Raw genomic sequence first — 19,778 nt, 5'->3', positions numbered from 1 at the left:
ACTACGGAGGAATGGCTGCTGGCTTATTGAGACTCGTTAAGAAAATTAGGGGTCAGAGCTGTAAAAAAAAATAATTTTATTTTTTTTAATTTAAGCCCAAACAAAACATCTTTTAAAAACCAAAGTGCATCATGGTATTGTAGGAATAATGGAAGACTTGTGCTGATATGGTAATCGAGATGTGACAGTTTCTTTTTAAATGACATATTTGCTTTATTAATTAAATATCCACTTTTCTAGTAGAAAGCTTAATATGGCAATACAAATGACTTATTTCTTGTTTGCACAGTACCGAGTTGAGTCAATGATGCTACGCATTGCTAAGCCAATGAATTACATCCCAGTGACTCCCAGCATCCAGCAGCGTTCGCAGATGAGAGCCACACAGTGCATCCCACTTGTGATGGAGCCAGAGTCCAAATTCTACAGCAACTCCATATTGGTGTTGGACTTCCAGTCTTTGTACCCCTCCATAGTGATTGCTTATAACTACTGCTACTCTACCTGCTTGGGGAACATTGAGCATCTGGGAAAGTAAGGACCACCATTGTTTCTTCTGTTGTCATCTGCATCTGTTCAGAAGTGTATGTAAAACAATATTTACTATATGAACATGCTTGCGGGAAATAAAAATAAAACCATTTAGCCTAATAATATTGTCGTTTTATGAATTACAGTTTGAGAGTTAGCTTGGTTGTTTTAATGCCGTTTTGTTTATAAAATGTGTACTCGACTTTGCTCGCCAACAGATAAAATGCAGCAATGTATTGAAACTGAAACAGGTGAGTGAACAATTTTAACATACATTTAGTTTCTGGAACTAAAATAAGGTTCCGGCTTGTTCTCTAGCTTACAATGTATAAAGTGATTGTATGTGTATGGGGGTAGCATGTATGTGCCCTTGGTGTCAATTTATTGGGGACTACCTAGAAGTGTTGGTCTTGTACCTGGCTGGAAGTCTGTAATGGTCTCCTTCTTTGATATGTTCTTTTCACTTTGCTATGATACAAATTTAATTATGAAGCATTACATAGGTGCCCGCTTTACGAAAAATGTTGTATATAGCACGTTTTTCTTCATTAGTGTTTCCAGTTGCTGTTCTAAGAATAGTTTTCTGCTTGTTTTGCAGATGTGAAGATCTCAAATTTGGCTGCACATCTTTATGCGTTCCTCCAGATCTGTTGTACCAGTTACGACATGATATTACAGTATCCCCCGGTGGAGTTGCTTTTGTCAAGGTAAAACAGTTGACCAAGGTAGAAAACATTTTTATAACATAGTTCATCCTTTTAAAGTATGTACACTACAAAACATTCATTACATTTTAAAAATACCTAACAGATAATGCTTCTCGTATACCTTTACTTACCAATACTAATCTGTGCATACTAAGGAAAGATCTGCTTTGGTGCATTCAGGTAATTTTTTTACCAAACAGTCGTAAACATTTCTGTAATTAAATTGTCAACTGAACAGGACAGAAACTATGGTCAGCTGATGACCACCATTGTGTAGGACCCCACCATGTCAGTTACTTAACATCCTGTTGTTCAGTCGTCTATGGACCTGTATGTGAGGCCAATTATGCCACAGATCCATTAGTTTGATCAAAAACATTTGACCTTTTGTGGGGAGCTTTAGATTTATGCAGTAACCATTTTTATTATTTTCAGATAACAAACATGATTAGATTTAATTTGTTAAACGTCATACACTCAAGGATTATTATTATTATTATTATTACCATTTATATAATGCCACTATTTCCGCAGCACTGTACTCGCTCACATCAGTCCCTGTCTAAATTCCCTAACACATACACACACACACACACACACAGTCACTGACTAGGGTCAATTTTGATAGCAGCTAATTAACCTACCAGTATGTTTTTGGAGTGTGGGAGGAAACCGGAGCACCCGGAGGAAACCCACGCAAACACGGGGAGAACATACAAAATCCACACAGATAAGGCCATGGTCAGGAATTGAACTCATGACCCCAGTACTATAAGGCAGAAGTGCTAACCACTCAGCCACCGTGCTGCATCTTATATTCTGTGGCAGATAACATTGCTATAGCTATATATAATTTGTGTATTACAGTACAGTAATGTGTGTGTATATATAAATTTATTTGGATAACAACTCATTAATCAAGAGGACCAACTCCATATTACTGCCCATGGTTTAGGAATGAGATGTTTAACTAACAAGCACATATGAGCACACTCAAACATCACATCCATATCAATTAGACAGAAATCTCCATTGATTTTTTTTCCTCGCACTCCATGGAGGTGTGAAAAATGAGCAGAGATTTTACCGTAGCAATGGTAGAAATGCGCAGCCGCCATGTTCTGAGGAACATCAAGGCTTATTGAATCCCCCCCACCCCATATGTGCTTGTTGAAACTTTCATTACAAAATCATGGACGTTAATATGGAGTCAGTCTCCTCTTTACTGCTATAACATCATCCACGCTTCCGGGAAGGCTTTCCACTAGATTTTGGAATATGGATGCAGGGATTCGCACCCATTCAGCCACAAGAGCATTATTGAGGTTGAGTACTGATGTTGGGCAATTAGGCCTGGCTCGTAGTCGAGGTTCCAATTCATCCCAAAGGTGTTTGATGGGTGGACCTCACTTTGTTCACAGGGCATTGTTATGCTGAAATAGGAAAGGGCCTTCCCCAATCTGTTGAGGCTTGTGTGCAGCTTCTCGGCCATGGAAACAAAATCCATATAGCTCCTAATGAACAGTTGAGTCTGTCCTCGGTTGCAACACAATGTTTTACACGCTTCAACACTTGGTCCTGTTCTGTGAGCTTGTGTTGCTCCTAGATTTTCCCACCACAATAACAGCACTCATAGTTGACCAGGGCAGCATAGCATAGCAGACCTTTAACAAACTGACTAGTTGTAAGGTGGCATCCTATGACAGTGCCATGTTGAAGGTCACTGAGATCCTCAGAACAACCCATTCTACTGCTAAATTTTGGCACTGGAGATTGCATTGCTGTATGCTTGATTTTAGTAATGGGTGTGATTGAAATGACCAAACACTAATTAGAAGGAGTCCCCACACACTTTTGGCCATGTAGTGTACATAATAATACAGAGCATAAAATGTTGGCTGTACATATATAAAACCGACAAAGGGGCCAGTAGCAGGAAGTTTTGAGAACTAGATCATAAGGTGATGACTGTGAGGAATAGTGGGACGAGAGGTTTCAAATTAGTCATTGAAGGACAGTGTTACAGGTTCCTCGGGAATGAAAACGGTTTAAGAGCATTTGGTGGTAAACCGTGGTTGAAGTGTTCTGGTATACTGCGGTATGACATACAGCCACGTCTTACTGCTTTGATTAACCATTAACTTACATTTACCATGCAACCAATTCTAAGTTTCCATAGCACCACTTTTACATTTCCACTTCAACCACTGGTGGTAATCAAATGTAGTTGGGTTAAGATGCTGACAAAAAGGGCGCAAACATATAGTTTCTATATAAATGTTCTTGTAATTTGACTATAATTCATTTATTTTGCTAATTATTTAACTATCATTGTTTTCCCTTTTACTTAGGCATCTGTCAGAAAAGGGGTGCTGCCACGAATGCTTGAAGAGATTTTAAAGACCCGAATAATGGTGAAACAGTCCATGAAAGAATATAAACATGACAAAAGCCTTACACGACTGCTTGATGCCCGCCAGCTAGGACTGAAGTTAATTGCCAATGTCACATTTGGTTATACTGCTGCTAACTACTCTGGGAGAATGCCTTGTGTGGAGGTAGGGATCATATTCCCCTGTTAGACCTGCATTCTGTTTCATATGCAGGAGCTGGAATGCCTACGAGTGCTATATTAAAGGGTATAATATTACATCCATCCATGGAACCGTTCTTGGCCATCCCAGAGTGGTGGTACAGTACGGCATAGTTTTTCTGCATCCGTAGAAGTCCTCATGCCGAGAATGCACAGCAAGAGGATCTTTCATTTGTGGTTGTTTTTTAAAAGACTTAAAAGTCTCTGCTTTTGCTTTTAAGTAAAGTACACAAATTTATATCTTGCATACACAGAAGGAATAGTGAAATATCTAAATATATTTTATAATGGATTTCTGAGGTGCTCAAGAAATGTTTTCATTTTGCTTGTACGATTTTAAAATTAAGTTTAAAAATTAATGTTTTCTAAAATGCCACCAAAAGAAAGCTAGAATGGATTTTCTTAGCACTGTAATTAATATTCTTGATTTCAAACACATCTCAAAAATGTTGAACTTGATCTTGACACCGAAAGTGCAAACTAGCTGCAGCCATTGGGAATCTGATTTAAGTATTTTCTTTTTAATTATATCATGGCGCTGGAATGTGTTATTATAGACTTAATGTGTGAGTTTCTAATTCAGTAGCCAACAGTTCTATTTTTACAAATTGTCTATAGTTTCTGACTAGTATATAATATGTATATGACATGTTTGTATATATTTAAGCATAATTTAACTTGTTGAATTGCTATGGCTAAATATATCAACAGACAATGCATCAGACTGTTCAATCAGCATTTTCAATTTAGGTTATGTAGAAAGGTTCATATTTCCTCCCACTCATAAGTTGGCTCCAGATATATATTGGCCAACACTAACTCATACCATTTTAACATTGTTATGCTGAAAATTCATATTTCTTTGAATTTATGTCGGACATAGTGGTTTGGTAAGAAGCCAAATAGTAAAATAACACATTGATTTTTATTTTTTACAATCTTATATATAATCTAGAGCAGGTGGGGTTTAACCCTAATCGAACAGTGAATTAGGCTAAGGCTTATGTGCACACAACCCCGTCTTCCATTCTCTATGGAAAAACATTGCTTGCGTCTATCTAACAGAACAGGGAAGAGTTGAAATAGCGTTTTTCTCTACCTGTGTGCAGTTCATATCAATGGTCTCTATTTCAGTATCTGTCACTTTTTTCTCCAGTCAAAAAAGGGAGCTGCAAAATCAGATTAAAAAGCCCCTATTTGTGCATAAGGCTGAAGTTTGAGTATCTACTTCAGGATTCATGTTCTGAGTTTTGAAATAATGTGTTTACTTTGGCATTGACTATAGGTTAAATACATTACTTTAATTAAAATGTAATTAGTAAACTAGGCAGTTGTACACAGTAGTATTGCAGTATAATTAATAATTTGTATATTAGTTTATTGTGCACAATTGTTTGACAAAAAGAAGACTTTGAGATTCCCTCAAAACCACATGGAGACCCATCCTTTGTGTCCAGACTCGCATGTTAAGAACCCATAATTTATAGTAAAGCTGGACATATTCCAGCATGTTAATCGCTGCGGTAAACAAATGTGCTATTGACTTGTGTTATGTATGTTACATGTAGATTGGAGACAGTATTATCCATAAAGCGCGGGAGACCTTGGAGCGGGCAATAAAACTTGTCAACGATACAAAGAAATGGGGAGCCCGAGTGGTATATGGTGACACGGACAGGTAATTATGATCATCATGTACCTATATAAAGCTTATTTTTTGTTGAGACCTGTGGCCTATTCTCATCTGATGTAATTAATTACTTTATGGTACAAAAATGATATTGCATATCCCACGACCTATCAAATCTAAAAAAAAAACACAACTTGCAATCTTTATGCAGTAAATTTATTTGGCAAGGGCAAAAATTGAGACTTAAAAGGTCATGCCTGGCTAAAACTACTCAGTCAGGGGGATATGGACTTCCGCTTTTTGAGCGTCACTATTATGCAGTTAACCTTAGTCATATCATTTCCTGGCAGTCTACTCCGGGGATAAAGAGATGGGTCGACCTTGAGAATGCACATATACCGGATCACAACTTGAACTCGCTTCCCTGGCTCTCTAGGAATCAAAGGCCGGCCTCAGTATAGTCGCATCCCTCCATACAGTTCATATTCAACCTATGGGATAAGCTCCATAGAAAATGGGAGCTCACCTCATACCCTACTCCACTTACCCCGTTGTGGCATCATCCGGATTTTCCGGCAGGAAATATGCAGTCATTTTCGCGCCCCTGGCAAGGGGTGGGTATCACCCAGTTTACCCACATCTTGGGAGAATTTGCTCCCCAAACTTTTTCGGATTTAAGACAGAAAAAGGGCCTCCCTTCGTCCTTGCATTTTGCTTACATATAAATTATAGGCTTCATACAATCACTCTGAAGATCCTCCAAATTACGTAACCTTACACCATTCGAGAGATGTTGTGTGAACAGCTCAGGAGCTCCAGGTCTGATATCTTTGGTCTATCATAATTTCCTGGAACCAAAAACTGATATTGCGGAATCGTATGAGGAGGCATGGCTTCGGGAGACTGGTAAAGTTATTGATCAAGAGGGGTGGTCCCGGCTCAGGTTGAGAATCTCCAAAATCTCCATCAACACCTTAATACAAGAGAACACATATAAAGTATACACAAGATGGTATTTAGTACCTACAAAGTTACATATAATATACCCTGGCACTTCAGACTTGTGTTGGAGAGGGTGTGGGGAGGTGGGCTCATTCTACCACATCTGGTGGACGTGTCCTAGTATCTCCAGCCTGTGGTCTCAGGTTGTTGATCTAATAACAAGGATTTTAAACATTGAAGTGATACCCGACCCAATGGTTATGTTGCTATGCTCTCGGGTTAAACCCCTAAACAAACAGGGAGACAGACTTGTTCAGCACATTTGTGCTGCTACTCGATTGCAGATAGCAAAGGAATGGAAATCACTCCACCCTCCAAGCCTCCAAAGTGTAATCTCTCGCGTGTGGTATATGGCCACTACGGAATATATTACCAGTCTCCTCCATGACAAAATTCCAGGCTTCCACAAGGTTTGGGACTTCTGGTATTCCTTTTACCAAGCAACTACACCCGCTACCTAAAAAGCTATCTTTTAGATGTATTTATCAGGCTTTTCCTTCTCCTCCTTTACCCCTCCCCTCCCCCCTTTTCTTTTCTATCTTTTCCTCCTAAAAGAGAAAAAGAAAAAGCATCCACACAGAGTTCCATGGCAGTGGAGTTTGTTATTGTCCATAGCTGGACCAGCTTATTTCTTTCTCATAGGATAATTCATTGTTTTTCCATAACACGAAAATTGTGAAATAATATGTCTTATGCTTGAGTCTTCTTCCGTATTTTTACTGACATGTTTTGGACTTTTTGTTTCAATATTTTCACTGTTTGCTGTATGGAACTCATGTTCTAGCAAAAATAAAGAGTTTAAAGGAAAAAAAAAAACAACACATTACAGTGGTGATAGTAGAAGTCCTGCCCATATCCTGAGCAGTATATAAATAGTGAAAAGATGTCATGTATCAGGGCCGTAACTATGGCTGTGCGACAGGGGCGATCGCCCAGGGCGCAAAGCTGAAGAGGGTCGCAATTTAGGAATATTTTAGGTTCATTTGGTTAAAATTGAGGACTAGGGGGGCGGCATTTGTCTTTCTCGCCCCAGGCGCTAGAATTCTAAGTTACGGCTCTGTCGTGTATATACAGGAGACAGAGGATCTCTGTAGGATACACATTTACTATACAACACTGTGCTGCTGGGGCTAGTAGCACTGACAGACCTAACCTAACCTGCTCCACCAGGTATATAACCCTCCTGTCAAATGAAAATCTTTACGAGTGACTGGTAACAGTCTTGAGTAAATCCATTTTCTAACTGCTTTGGAGTAAAGATTGCATTTATGGAATCATTTTCACTAGTATTATTGTCAATTTATTGTTTTATATTAAAATGAATTTAAGAGAAGAATGTACCACATTACTCACAGCACATTCCCCTAGTAATAGCACATCTGTAAGAACATCACTAATGTTAGCAAAGTTGAGCTTTGTCACTGTACCCAAATTGTTACAAACTGTGCAAACACAATTTTTCATGAAAGAAAGTACATCCTGATACAAAAAGCTCTCCTTATATGTATGTTTTATTTGCAGCATGTTCGTGCTGTTGAAAGGAGCTACAAAAGAACAGTCCTTCAAGATAGGTCAAGAAATTGCTGAAGCTGTCACTGCTACAAACCCAAAACCAGTGAAACTGAAGTTTGAGAAGGTAATAGAATAGGGAAAAATTGTGTTTTAATATAAGAAACCCTGCACATTCATTTTTTTTTTTAAAAAAAACTTTAAACTTAATTTTATTGCATTTTTATTTTGACGTTCCAGGGACGCTGCATGTCTAATTGAATTGCCCCTATAATGTAATAATGTAGTATGTCATCCTGATTAGCAATGCAAGTAAAGTACATAGTTAAGGTGATTGAGGTAGTTTAATGCAAGGAAACTGAGGATCAGTTAAAAGCAATCCGATTACCTCACATCAGGTTATGGTGCCCCTGTGAGCATCTACTATTTTTAAGGTGCTGAAACATGTTGTCCACAAAGGTTTTCCTTCCCTACAATGTGTACAGGTATGCGTGCATGTGTGTATATTTGGTATAAGGGCTAGGGGGTGTAGGTAACATCCAGCATATCAGGACATATTAATGGTTTTATGTGCAAAGAAGACAGCTCTCTGAATAAGTTGTTTGAGAATGGGGTTGGGTTGTATAGCAGTGACGTTAGTTTTGTCTGTGGGCCTCTAAGAATAGTTTCCAACGTGAAGGACCCTATGTTTATGTATTCTTAGTTTCTATAAATATCTAAACAAGTGTTGATAATTTTTGTTATGCTTAGAATTACTGGAAGGACCACAATGTACCCATTCTTACGAAAGTTGTTTACTTGTGTCATAACCTAATTAGTCATGAGGTCTTCCTCCTTTAAAGCTAGCTAGCACTGGGAAAGTCTTGTTTAAACCAAAGAGGGTTGTTAAACCAAAGCTTTAAACAATTTAGTAAGAGCTGTGTTGTAGATGAATTATTTAGAGGATGTCTGTAGTACCTGGGAATGAGGGCCATTTACTAGGCGTCAGCAGCAGACAAAATCCAGGGTCTCTGCTCTGCCTCCCCCACGAATATTCGCCTGTGACATCAAGTGTTGAAGTTTTGCACTAATCAATATTTGCGTATACACAGGACTTTCAGTCCACCACACTTGCCCCAATTTGTTTTTAGTCCAGAAATGTGCCCGTAATGTTCAATAGCCCAAAGAGCTGTTACTAATGAAGTGCAGGGGTCACCGAGAAAAGCGTGGAGCCCAATCTTTATGATCGCAATTGCGAGGGGTTCTAATGCAATCACAAATGGTACAGGGAAGAGAGAGCTGCTCTGTCTAGTCCCTCATTTCAGTGAAAAAGGAGGAAAAAACAACGCACCCTACAGTTTTTCTAGCTACAGGTTGCTAGTATCTGAATCCAACCAATCAAATTTGGTTTTGGACCAATCTTTATCTTGACGATCCATAAGAATACCCACTCAGAGTCTGATGATTTTGCAACGTTCAGTTGCCAAATTAGAATGCAGTAGTTGTGCATGCATAAGTAGGGGGCAAATATTTATGCAAGTAGATTTGCCAATTTTTTTTGTAGATAACAGTAATTATAACTTTGTCCAATCTTATAGCTAGGATATTAACTTCTATTTTAATGTTGGAGTTTGAAGGAGATCTGATGGCACAATTCTCACACTTTAGGATATTTTGTATTTCTCATGTAAAATAATAAGGGCTTCAGCCATTTATGAGGGACTTGTTCTCAGTTTCTTGCTTGTAGTATAAGAATCTAGCAAATGGGTATAGGCATTGTGCATAGTTTTTGTATAAATACGTTGGAATAACATCTGGTTTAGGAACATATTATGGATTCTATAATCTCCACACACCACCTGAGGAGTTCCTGATGGGAACAATGGATGGTATGCTATTGACCTGTCTAAAAAGCATTGCTAGCAGCTGCCCTAACTTTGTGCCAATGTTCAAAATAAATATGAAGTTTTGTCACAGCTTTTACCTGTGTTTCATTTCAGAAATAGAAGGTCAGTTTGCCATTCTTGTCCCAAACCTGCTTCCACTAATTTGAGCTGACATTAGTGATGTGCCCAGAACTTTAGAAAGCCAATTCTCCAGAAAAGCCCTTGTGCGTGCAGCTCTACATTTTTCAGGTAGACTTGGGCCAGCGGTCAAAACGTCCGATAATTCCCTGTCTGCGTTACCTTTTACAGGGAAAGGGTCTTGTGAAGCATGAGTTTAACATGTACACTTATCCCACAAAACATATTCTTGTCCACCTGGAAGCAGAATTCAAAGTCCAAGACAAGCTTCCCTGGAACAACACAGTCCAATAGTAATCCTTCTAGGCCTCCTAACTACCAACTGAGCCCCATGGGCTTTGAGGAGGAGGGAGGGTGGATCACCTGAAGACTCCGCTCTCAGTCAATGCCTGACCCTTGGGTACTCAATATGATCACCAGGGGATAACATATATTTTTTCCGGATCGCCATCTAAAATAAAAATCCCCAGCTAGCCATGCCATTTAGCCATTCCATTTTACCATTTAGAGGTTGATAAATAATGATTTTCAGACCCGTTGTGGTGCATCAGATGGGTCTGGTATTTTATTCACATCCTCTTAATGTCCAAGAGGGGATGGTGTGTAAAACTCAGCAAATTCTTTCCATGGGAGCAATTGAAATCAGCAATCCAAGAAAAGGGAATTCGTAGCATTTCTCGATATCAATAACTCGTACTTACACATCCCCATCTGGGAAGATCATCACCGATTCCTCCATTTTGCTTTCCAGATTTGCATTTCTAATTTCGAGCACTCTTCTTTAGCCTGTCTTCAGGTCTACGGCTCTTCACCAAAGTAAACTTCTGCTTTTGTGGAACGTCATAGACAGTATTCTTGTTAAGGCCCATCCTAGAGAGCTAGTAAATCAACACCTTGAGCTGTCCATTGAGAGTCTAGAAAGCAATGTTTGGCCAAAATGGTCTGTGGTCCTACATATTATTTCTGGGTCTCCTTTTCAACATGGTGCAACAGATGGCATTTTTTCCAGGATATAATTCTCTGAACTTCATTTATGAAGCACAGTGGTTTTCCAGCAGTGTACCTAGTTGAGACACCAAGCACTGTTCAAGGTGCCTGCTTACTCTAGACTCATGTGGAAAGCATCCGCAAACTAACAAAGAGGTACCCTGTGCAAAAGTGTATCATCAAATCACAGTCCAACTTCCTACTACCTTAAACCACTGCTTTGATTGAATTATACTTCACTGTGTTTCTCATAAGATACTGCTTGGTTTAGCCTCATTAATGGCTGAAATAAACTGCAAATCAGGATGACATTGGGACTGTCTTTATAAATTGTAACACTACTTTCTATTGGGCAACTTTTTCCACCTTTCTGGCACACTTTATAGGGGGACGTAAATTTCTAGGTGCAGTTATACCAATATAATTAAAACATTGAAATATTTGATAGTGGCACAAGTAATAAAGATAGGTCTAATGTACCTGCACTCACATGATCAAGCAGTATTTTAGAATACAGAAAGTAAAGTTGGAATGAATGAAGGAAATAGTTGCAAAGCATTAGTTACACTTACTCTTTGAACCATGCTTATTTCTTTTGGAGCGTCACAGAATTAAATGCACTGCAATATCCCCCCCCCCCCCCCCCCCTGTTAAATAACTTCATCTACTCATACAAGTGATGCAAACTTTATTCAGTCTACTGATTTGATCTGGCACCTTTATAATTGAGGACAAACCTAAAGACATGCGGTTGGTCATGCCCGTAGTCAGAATAATGTTTGCTCAATCTATAGGTCTATAAAGTGTTTTAGAATGTGAACAATTACACTACACATTTCACCCTGGGTGTAACTATAATGCATTTACTGTCTCTAACCTGTTCTAGCATCTCTTCCCTCAGACCCAACTACCCCTTTTGTTACATCCCTCCTGGGGCATTTTTCTTCCCACTGCAGTCAGTTGGCCTTATGCTGCAGGCATTACACTACTACATCACTATCATGAGCAGCACACTTTGGGCTACTGATGATGTGGATCTTTGCGTTTTGACCCTCTACTAACTATGGCAGCCAAACAAAGGCCTGAGCTAAACAGAAATGGTGCACAAGAATAGCAGGGTGATAAGTAGTGCTTTCTGATACTGCCATAGATAGTAATGAATCCTCATTACAGGCAACTATTATACACTCTTTACTTGCACTAAAGTAGTGACTGTAATGCTGGTCAAACATGTGCTGATTCTCCCGTTAAGTCAGACTGCTAGATACCTGGACTGTATTTACCTACATATCCAACAAAAATCACAATGATTTTGATCTCTTTCTACTGGTATGTTGCCATCACTATTCAAACATGCAGTGATTACTCCCATTTTAAAAAAACAAAGTTCTGACCCTAATTCTTTCGCAAATTACCGCCCCATCTCCCAGCTCCCATGCCCCTCCAAGCTTCTCGAGAGAATTGCCTACACTCGCCTCATGCACTTTCTCACAGCAAACAACCTATTGGATCCTCTTCAATCAGGCTTTCGCTCTCAAGACTCCACATAGACTGTGCTGACCAAGGTTGTCAATGATCTGATCACAGCAAAAGTAATAATCATTACTCTCTTCTAATTCTCCTGGATCTCTCTGCTGCATTTGACACTGTTGACCACTCTCTCCTCATACAAACGCTACAATCCCTAGGTCTTGAAGGCACTGTCCTATCCTGGTTCTCATCCTACCTATCTAATCGCTCTTTCAGTGTTAATTTCTCTGGATCCACATCTGCTCCTTCCTTTATCAGTTGGATTACCACAAGGCTCTGTCCTAGGTCCTCTGCTATTTTCTATCTACACCACTTCTCTTGGAAAACTAATAAGTTCCTTTGGATTTCAGTATCATCTCTATGCGGATGTTACACAAATCTATCCTCTCTTGATCTTTCACCATCTTAGTTGTCTCGCGTTACTGACTGTTTTTCTGCCATTTCATCTTGGATGTCTTCACGCCAACTCAAACTCAATCTTTCAAAAACCCAAAAACAGAAGCTTCCTGCCTGACATTTCTATTTCTGTTGATAACATGACCATAATCCAACCCCGCAAGCTCGTTGCCTAGATGTAATCCTTGACTCACAACTGTCGTTTATTCCCCACATCAACTCTATATCTAAATCATGTTATATACACCTATAGAACATTTCCAGAATACGCACATATCTCACGCAAGACACCGCGAAAACATTTATTCATGCACTCATCATCACCCGCATCGGCTATTGCAATTCCCTCCTTACTGGTCTTCCCAAAGTCAGACTTGTATCCCTATAATCTATTCTGCACGCAGCAGCTAGATTGATTTTCCTTGCAAACCGTTCTTCCTCTGCTGAGCCACTCTGTCAGTCTCTACAATGGTTGCCTGTATTTCATGGAAAACAATATAAAATTCTTCTACTAACATACAAGGCCGTCAACAAAATTGCACTGACATACATTCCTCACTTGTCTCAAAATATCTCCCAACACCTCCGTTCTGCACAAGATCTACGTCTCTCTTCCACTCTCATAACATCCTCCCATTCTCGGTTACAGGACATTTTTCACGCTGCACTCACTTTGTGGAATTGCCTCCCTCGCACAGTAAGTCTTTCCTCTAGTCTTCAAGCGTTCTCTGAAAACCCACCTCTTCAGACAAGCTTATGATATTCCTCAACCACCATCTTAATCTCCCTAGGTTACCCTATTACCACCCTCTACACACCTAACGCAAGATAACAACCCTCTGACCAACATTGCTACACACACAGCCCATTTAATACTTTTACCTTTACGTTCTAGCTGGTCCATTGTGCAATATGATGTAGCACATGCCCTTGTGTTTCACGCTCCCATTGTCCTATAGATTGTAAGCTTGCGAGCTGGGTTCTCTTACCTCTCTGTATGTATTACCCAGTATTGTCCTATTAACGTTTGTTCCCAATTGTAAAGAGCTATGGAATTTGCTGGCGCTATATAAATAAATGTTGATGATGATCATAATATTATTAGCTCATGCTGAGTATTGACCACTATATCTCCGAGTATCTGAGGAGCTTTAGGAACACATGCTCATCATCCCGTTACAATGGGGACTTGCAGCCCAAATCTGCTGAACCTCAAACCCATCTACACTTATGCTGCCTTGGTCCCACAATTCTCTACTATGCCTCAAAGATGACCATCATATTTTAGTCCAGCAGAGATATCAGAAACATAAAGACAATTTTAGATTAAGCGCATCATTGTGTATGCAGGAGCAATACTGTTGCATTGGTGTCTGAAGTGACAAAAAGGGGAAGGTTCCAGTTCATCTTGCAAGTCTCTTTACGTTAATTATGCATATAGTGCTTTTAAATATCCTACTACATAATTTTAATTTATAATGACATATTGCAGGTGTATCTCCCATGTGTTTTGCAAACCAAGAAAAGATATGTGGGTTATATGTATGAAACACTTGACCAGAAGGATCCAGTTTTCGATGCAAAGGGGATAGAGACTGTGCGAAGAGATGCCTGTCCTGCCGTTAGTAAGGTAACCATAACAAAAGGCTAATCACTGTTTAGCTGCTACAAACAACCATTGTATTGTCTGCACTCAACTACATCTACAATCTTAATCAATTCTAACAGTTACAGTACCTCAAAGAACACTTTAAAATGCTTCTACATCATTAAACATCTGCAGTCATAGGTCAATCAAGAAACCAGTATAGGGCAAGGATGCTTAAAGTTCAGAATTCTGTTTAGTATCCATCACAAGCTGTACTTAGGATTTCGCTATCTAAATCCCAATTTACCTGTAATATTTGAGCATAAGTCAGTTATTGTCCACTCAGCTTAATTTATGCAATTAATGAGGCAAATGTCCGGTTCAGAAATGAATAGAATCTATTGCTTCTCTAGTATGGGTATTGTTATGTGGCAATATATACTTAAATCATAAGCTTTTGAATATGATCTGATAATAAGAGAATGTCCTTTGCCGTAAATCTGGAACTTAAATACAATGCAGCTTAGTACTTGTCTGTACATCAAAACTTGAACTCGCACTTGTCCAGGGTCAAATGTGTTTTTACAAAGTGGTTTGTTTTTTCAGATACTTGAACGTTCTATTAAGCTGCTATTTGAAACAAGAGATATAAGTCAAATAAAACAGTATGTCCAGAGACAATGCATGAAGCTTTTGGAGGGAAAGGCCAGCATGCAGGATCTTATCTTTGCCAAGGAGTACAGAGGCAGTTTTGCTTACAGACCAGGAGCCTGTGTGCCAGCACTAGAACTCACAAGGTGGGGATTTTTTTTATGCAGGCTGCCTGTTGTCTCATTTTACAGTTTATGCTTATTTCCTATCAGTGGTTTTTTTTTCTGTTTGCAATTCTTTCATATTTTATATGCAATTGTACTACAGTGTGTGGGGGCAAATATGACTGTCAGCATGATTATTTTACTTTGGGGGATATCATTGGCTTTTTGTGACCTATGTTTCAGTTTTTAATTAATATTTTTCATGTCTTTACTTTTCTGTTTAAATATATTCAGAAATTCAAGAAATTAAAAAAAGGGGTTAATTAAAGTTATCATATTTAAATTATGGAAACCTTTAATGGCAGAAAATAAACTACAGGTCCATTTAGTCTGTCCTGTGCCTGTGTTGATGTGTGTTTTGTTTTTAGGAGTGGTTGGGAATTCTATGCAATGCCATATGCTTGTTCTATTCATTCTTGTAGTCTTTTACTGTGTGAATCCCCACCACAGCTGCTGGGAGACTATTACACAGATACTCCATCCTTTATGTATACAGGTTCTTCCTCTGTCTGTTACCTTACAGTTTTCCTCCCTCCAATTTGAAAGTGTGTTCCCTTGTTCTAGAAATCCTCTTATTTTTAAAATTGCTGCCTTTAAGATCTCTAGAAGTACCTTTCATTGTTTTTGTCATATTCCCTTTAATCTGCACATGACCAGCTATTGAAGTCTTTTGTGCTAAGTTATTTTATGCAGCCCTTGCACTATTATAGTAGTCTTTCTATACTCAAAGTGAGGTCTTGCCACTGACCTATACTGTGGAAATATAACCTTCTCTTTCCTGCAACTACTGCCTCTTTCTATAATCTACTGGATTTTCCACTGCTTGCTTATCTTCATATCATCTGTAACTAGAACTTCAAGTCTCCTTTCCTATGTTGTTTTTGATACTTTATTACCATTCATTATGTAATCTGCATTTGGTGATTTGTGTCTGTGTCCCACAGGTATTATTTTACAATTTCATATATTACAGTTAAGATTCCACACTTGAGAGAGTCTCTTTCAGCAGATATATGGAGCACAAATTTTAATTAATTACCACAGGTAATCAGCTACCTCCCCAAATTCCTAAACCAGCCCCAGGGGAGGGGTGCCTCTATCTCATAGTACAAGCGGGTGAGCCCAACCTCCTAACTTTGGGAGATATGTGTTGTTCATTGCTGCTCTGCATGGCACAACATAGGCATACCCAGGGGTGTGTAGTCACTCCCCCATCTTGACATGGCCACTCCCCTGTCCCACTGCCAGAGAAACAAATCTTGTGAGGTATGCTCTCTGGTGGCATTCCCCAAAATTCTTCTATATCACTTTATTAAATATAAAATAAAAAATATTTCCTTCTTTCTTGAATAACAGTAGTACAGAGTAAATAGCGGTGTTAAACATGTATTAAAATGGTAAATGTACCAAAATTATCTATCGTACTACCTATTTTTGGTTAACTAATTAAGCAGAGACCATAACTGTTTAATGTAACGTCTAATATTTTGTAATATTGACAATATATTTCTTTGTGAGTGAAACGTTAGGTAATTTACAGAAGAGATGTAAATTGTTAAAAATTATTTTTTCAATGATAGGACTACAGTAAATTCGGATTGTTTTTGGTTTTGAGGCCAAATCTTTTACATGCTCCCATCACTGTTCTTTTGTCCTAAACAGGAAACTGGTAGCATATGACCGTCGCTCTGAACCACGTGTTGGAGAACGAGTGCCATATGTGATAGTATACGGTACACCTGGAGTGCCCCTTATCCAGCTTGTGAGAAGGCCCATTGATGTCCTCCAGGATCACAATCTGAGGCTAAATGCAACATACTACATCACCAAACAGATACTACCACCACTAAACAGGATCTTTTCACTCATTGGAGTGGATGTCTTCAGTTGGTATGACGAGTTGCCAAGGGTAAGCACAAACTAATAAATATTTTATATAAGTTGATGACCAGGGATAGTCATTACATACTAATGTAAAGGTCAAAGCTGGAAAATATAAGATGGCAAAGAAGCTCAAATTCATGTGGATGATCAAAGGATACATGAGAAGAACCAAAGTGAAACAAACACTGCATCAAAAGTAAAGAACTTTATTCCCAGCAATGACTAAATTTGCATATTGTGCAGAAATTATCCAGCACATAATATATACTTTAGCTTTAATAGTCCACCACATTAGTAGTAGTATTACAATATATTTACTACATTCATAACATATTATGCAACACTTTACAGATAATTTTAAAACTTTCATCAGCCCCTGCCCAAGTGGAGCTTAATATTAGTGTGTATGTGGTAGATAATTTAAGTTACTAGTTTGCTTCTGAAATGTGGGAGGTAACTGGAGCACCCAGAGGAAACCCACAAGCAGGGAAAATTTACAAATGCCACACAGTTAGTGCTCTGGTCGGAATAGGACACTTGTAGCACAGTAGTCCAGCAATGTTAGGCCCAATAGCTCATTTGTGCTGTTTGATGCCCAGTCATATGTCCATTAACAAATACAAGAGTAGTTATATGCCCAGCAGTTACCCCAGATATTATACTGGCTACAGTTATGCCCCTAGATTATATACTGTATCAGCTGCAGTGCCCCACCCCAGCCAACATATATGCTACAATTACTCCAGAAGGGTGCCTGTACATTTCAGATGCATTACTTCATACTATACTAATCTTCTGTGCCCATACATCAGGGGTGGACAAGAATCTGTACTGCACAACTAGCAAGCTTTGCTTGCTCTGTGCATCTGCTCCTACTCTGTAACACTTACAGGTGGGAGTCAAACCAAACCATTTGTGCAGGGTGTAGTGGTTGCTTAACTGCAGACTTTTTTCTGAAATTAAACATCTCTGCATCATATGTATAACACCCAGTCAATCATTGTTCGAGAATTAACTCAAACAAAAAGCAATAGGTGAGATAGATAAATATATCTATCTGCTATTTGCTATCCCTAATATACAAACTATATGTGTGTGTGTATGTGTATATTATATATATATATATATACAAGTTAACCCGTGCATGATACTCATGCATTCTAGTCAAATCAAGCTACTTCAGGTGTTAAAAAGGTTCTTGTCATGCATTTGGGCCTAGCCCAGGCCTCCTCAGGGGAAGAGCGTTACTTCCCGACGCAAGCGCCCTTTTTTAACGTGGTTTTGTCCACATGTCACCACCTCATCATTTTTCTCCATCACCTCATCCTTCATCTTCATCGTCACATCCTTCACCAAGCTACTTAAGGTGTTAAAAACTCCCCACTGTCACCCCCGGCAACCACCAACCACTCCCAACTGTCACTTCTCCTTCAAGAAATATATAGACCAGTGTATAACTCTGCCCAGCAGGTGGTGCTGCAGCTTGGTTTTTTTTTCCCACACACGCCACTAGGCATTTATATAGTAGTAGAAATATATATAATATATATATATTAGACACACATACATACACACATGTATGTGTATATGTATGTATTTTTCATATGTAAATTTCAGGAAGCATGTTCAATACTTTTTCCCTGTGTCATTTCACATTATTACACAAATCGTAATTTATGGACATCTATGGTTTGATTTCTTTGCATGTGTGGATTGCAAGAGTTGTTGCTGACATTTGGTGTAAATTTCATTACAATAGCCACATTAAATATATATTTACTGAGAAAATGTTGATGTGTTCAATACTTATTTCACCCGCTGTCTATATTATGAGAGAGATTTTAAACACTTTAATCTAATATGTATCATCTACTTATATTGTATTTGATGTTGCCACATGAACTGGTAGCGGACTGTGTGCATATTTTGCTAAGTGGTTTGTGTGAGTATAATTATCAGTAAGATCAAGGTGAATAATTAATGTTACCCTGGTTTTGATATTATTTTGTAAAATTAAATGGTACATATTTTTCACCAATAAATATTAACTTTAAAAAATAATGTTGTGACAGGTACATATACAATATATACACACCAGTTTGCCACAACATCAAAACCACCTGCCTAAGATTGTGTAGGTCCCCTTGTGTCACAAGAACAGCTCTGACCCGTCGAGGCCTGGACTCCAAAAAAAAACCTTTGAAGGTGTCCTGTGGTATCTGACACCAAAATATTAGCAGCAGATCCTTTAAGTCCTGCAGGTTGTGAGGTGGGGCCTTCATGGCTCTGACTTGTTTTTCCAGCAAATCCCACGGATGCTCATGGCATTGAGACCTGTGGAATTTGGAGACCAAGTCACAAAACACCGTAAACTGTTTGTCATATTCCTCAGACCATTCCTGAAGAATTTTTGCATTGTGGCAGTGCGCATTATTCTATTGAAAGAGACCACTGCAATCAGCGAATACAGTTGCCATCAAGGGGTGTATTTGATCTATAACAGATTTAGGTAGGTGGGACGTGTCAAAGTAACATCCACATGAATGCCAGGACCCAAGGTTTCCCAGCAGAACATTGCCCAGAGCATCACACTGCCTCTGTCT

General features: G+C 38.9%; 1 protein-coding gene across 2 annotated transcripts in view; it reads left to right on the top strand.

Moving 5' to 3' along the window:
* Positions 1-19,778, top strand: part of REV3L (REV3 like, DNA directed polymerase zeta catalytic subunit) — a 153,383-nt gene that overhangs the window by 127,281 nt on the left and 6,324 nt on the right. For both annotated transcript variants that reach the window (XM_075202931.1, XM_075202929.1), the window contains 8 exons: positions 290-534; positions 1,130-1,238; positions 3,590-3,796; positions 5,400-5,509; positions 7,985-8,099; positions 14,381-14,518; positions 15,083-15,273; positions 16,954-17,200. In XM_075202931.1, coding sequence (XP_075059032.1) covers positions 290-534; positions 1,130-1,238; positions 3,590-3,796; positions 5,400-5,509; positions 7,985-8,099; positions 14,381-14,518; positions 15,083-15,273; positions 16,954-17,200 — 1,362 coding nt within the window. The remainder of the gene's footprint in view (positions 1-289; positions 535-1,129; positions 1,239-3,589; positions 3,797-5,399; positions 5,510-7,984; positions 8,100-14,380; positions 14,519-15,082; positions 15,274-16,953; positions 17,201-19,778) is intronic.

This window comes from Mixophyes fleayi, chromosome 3, assembly GCF_038048845.1.
Source record: "Mixophyes fleayi isolate aMixFle1 chromosome 3, aMixFle1.hap1, whole genome shotgun sequence".
NCBI lineage: Eukaryota > Metazoa > Chordata > Amphibia > Anura > Limnodynastidae > Mixophyes > Mixophyes fleayi.
This window is presented reverse-complemented; position numbering and strand designations above follow the sequence as displayed.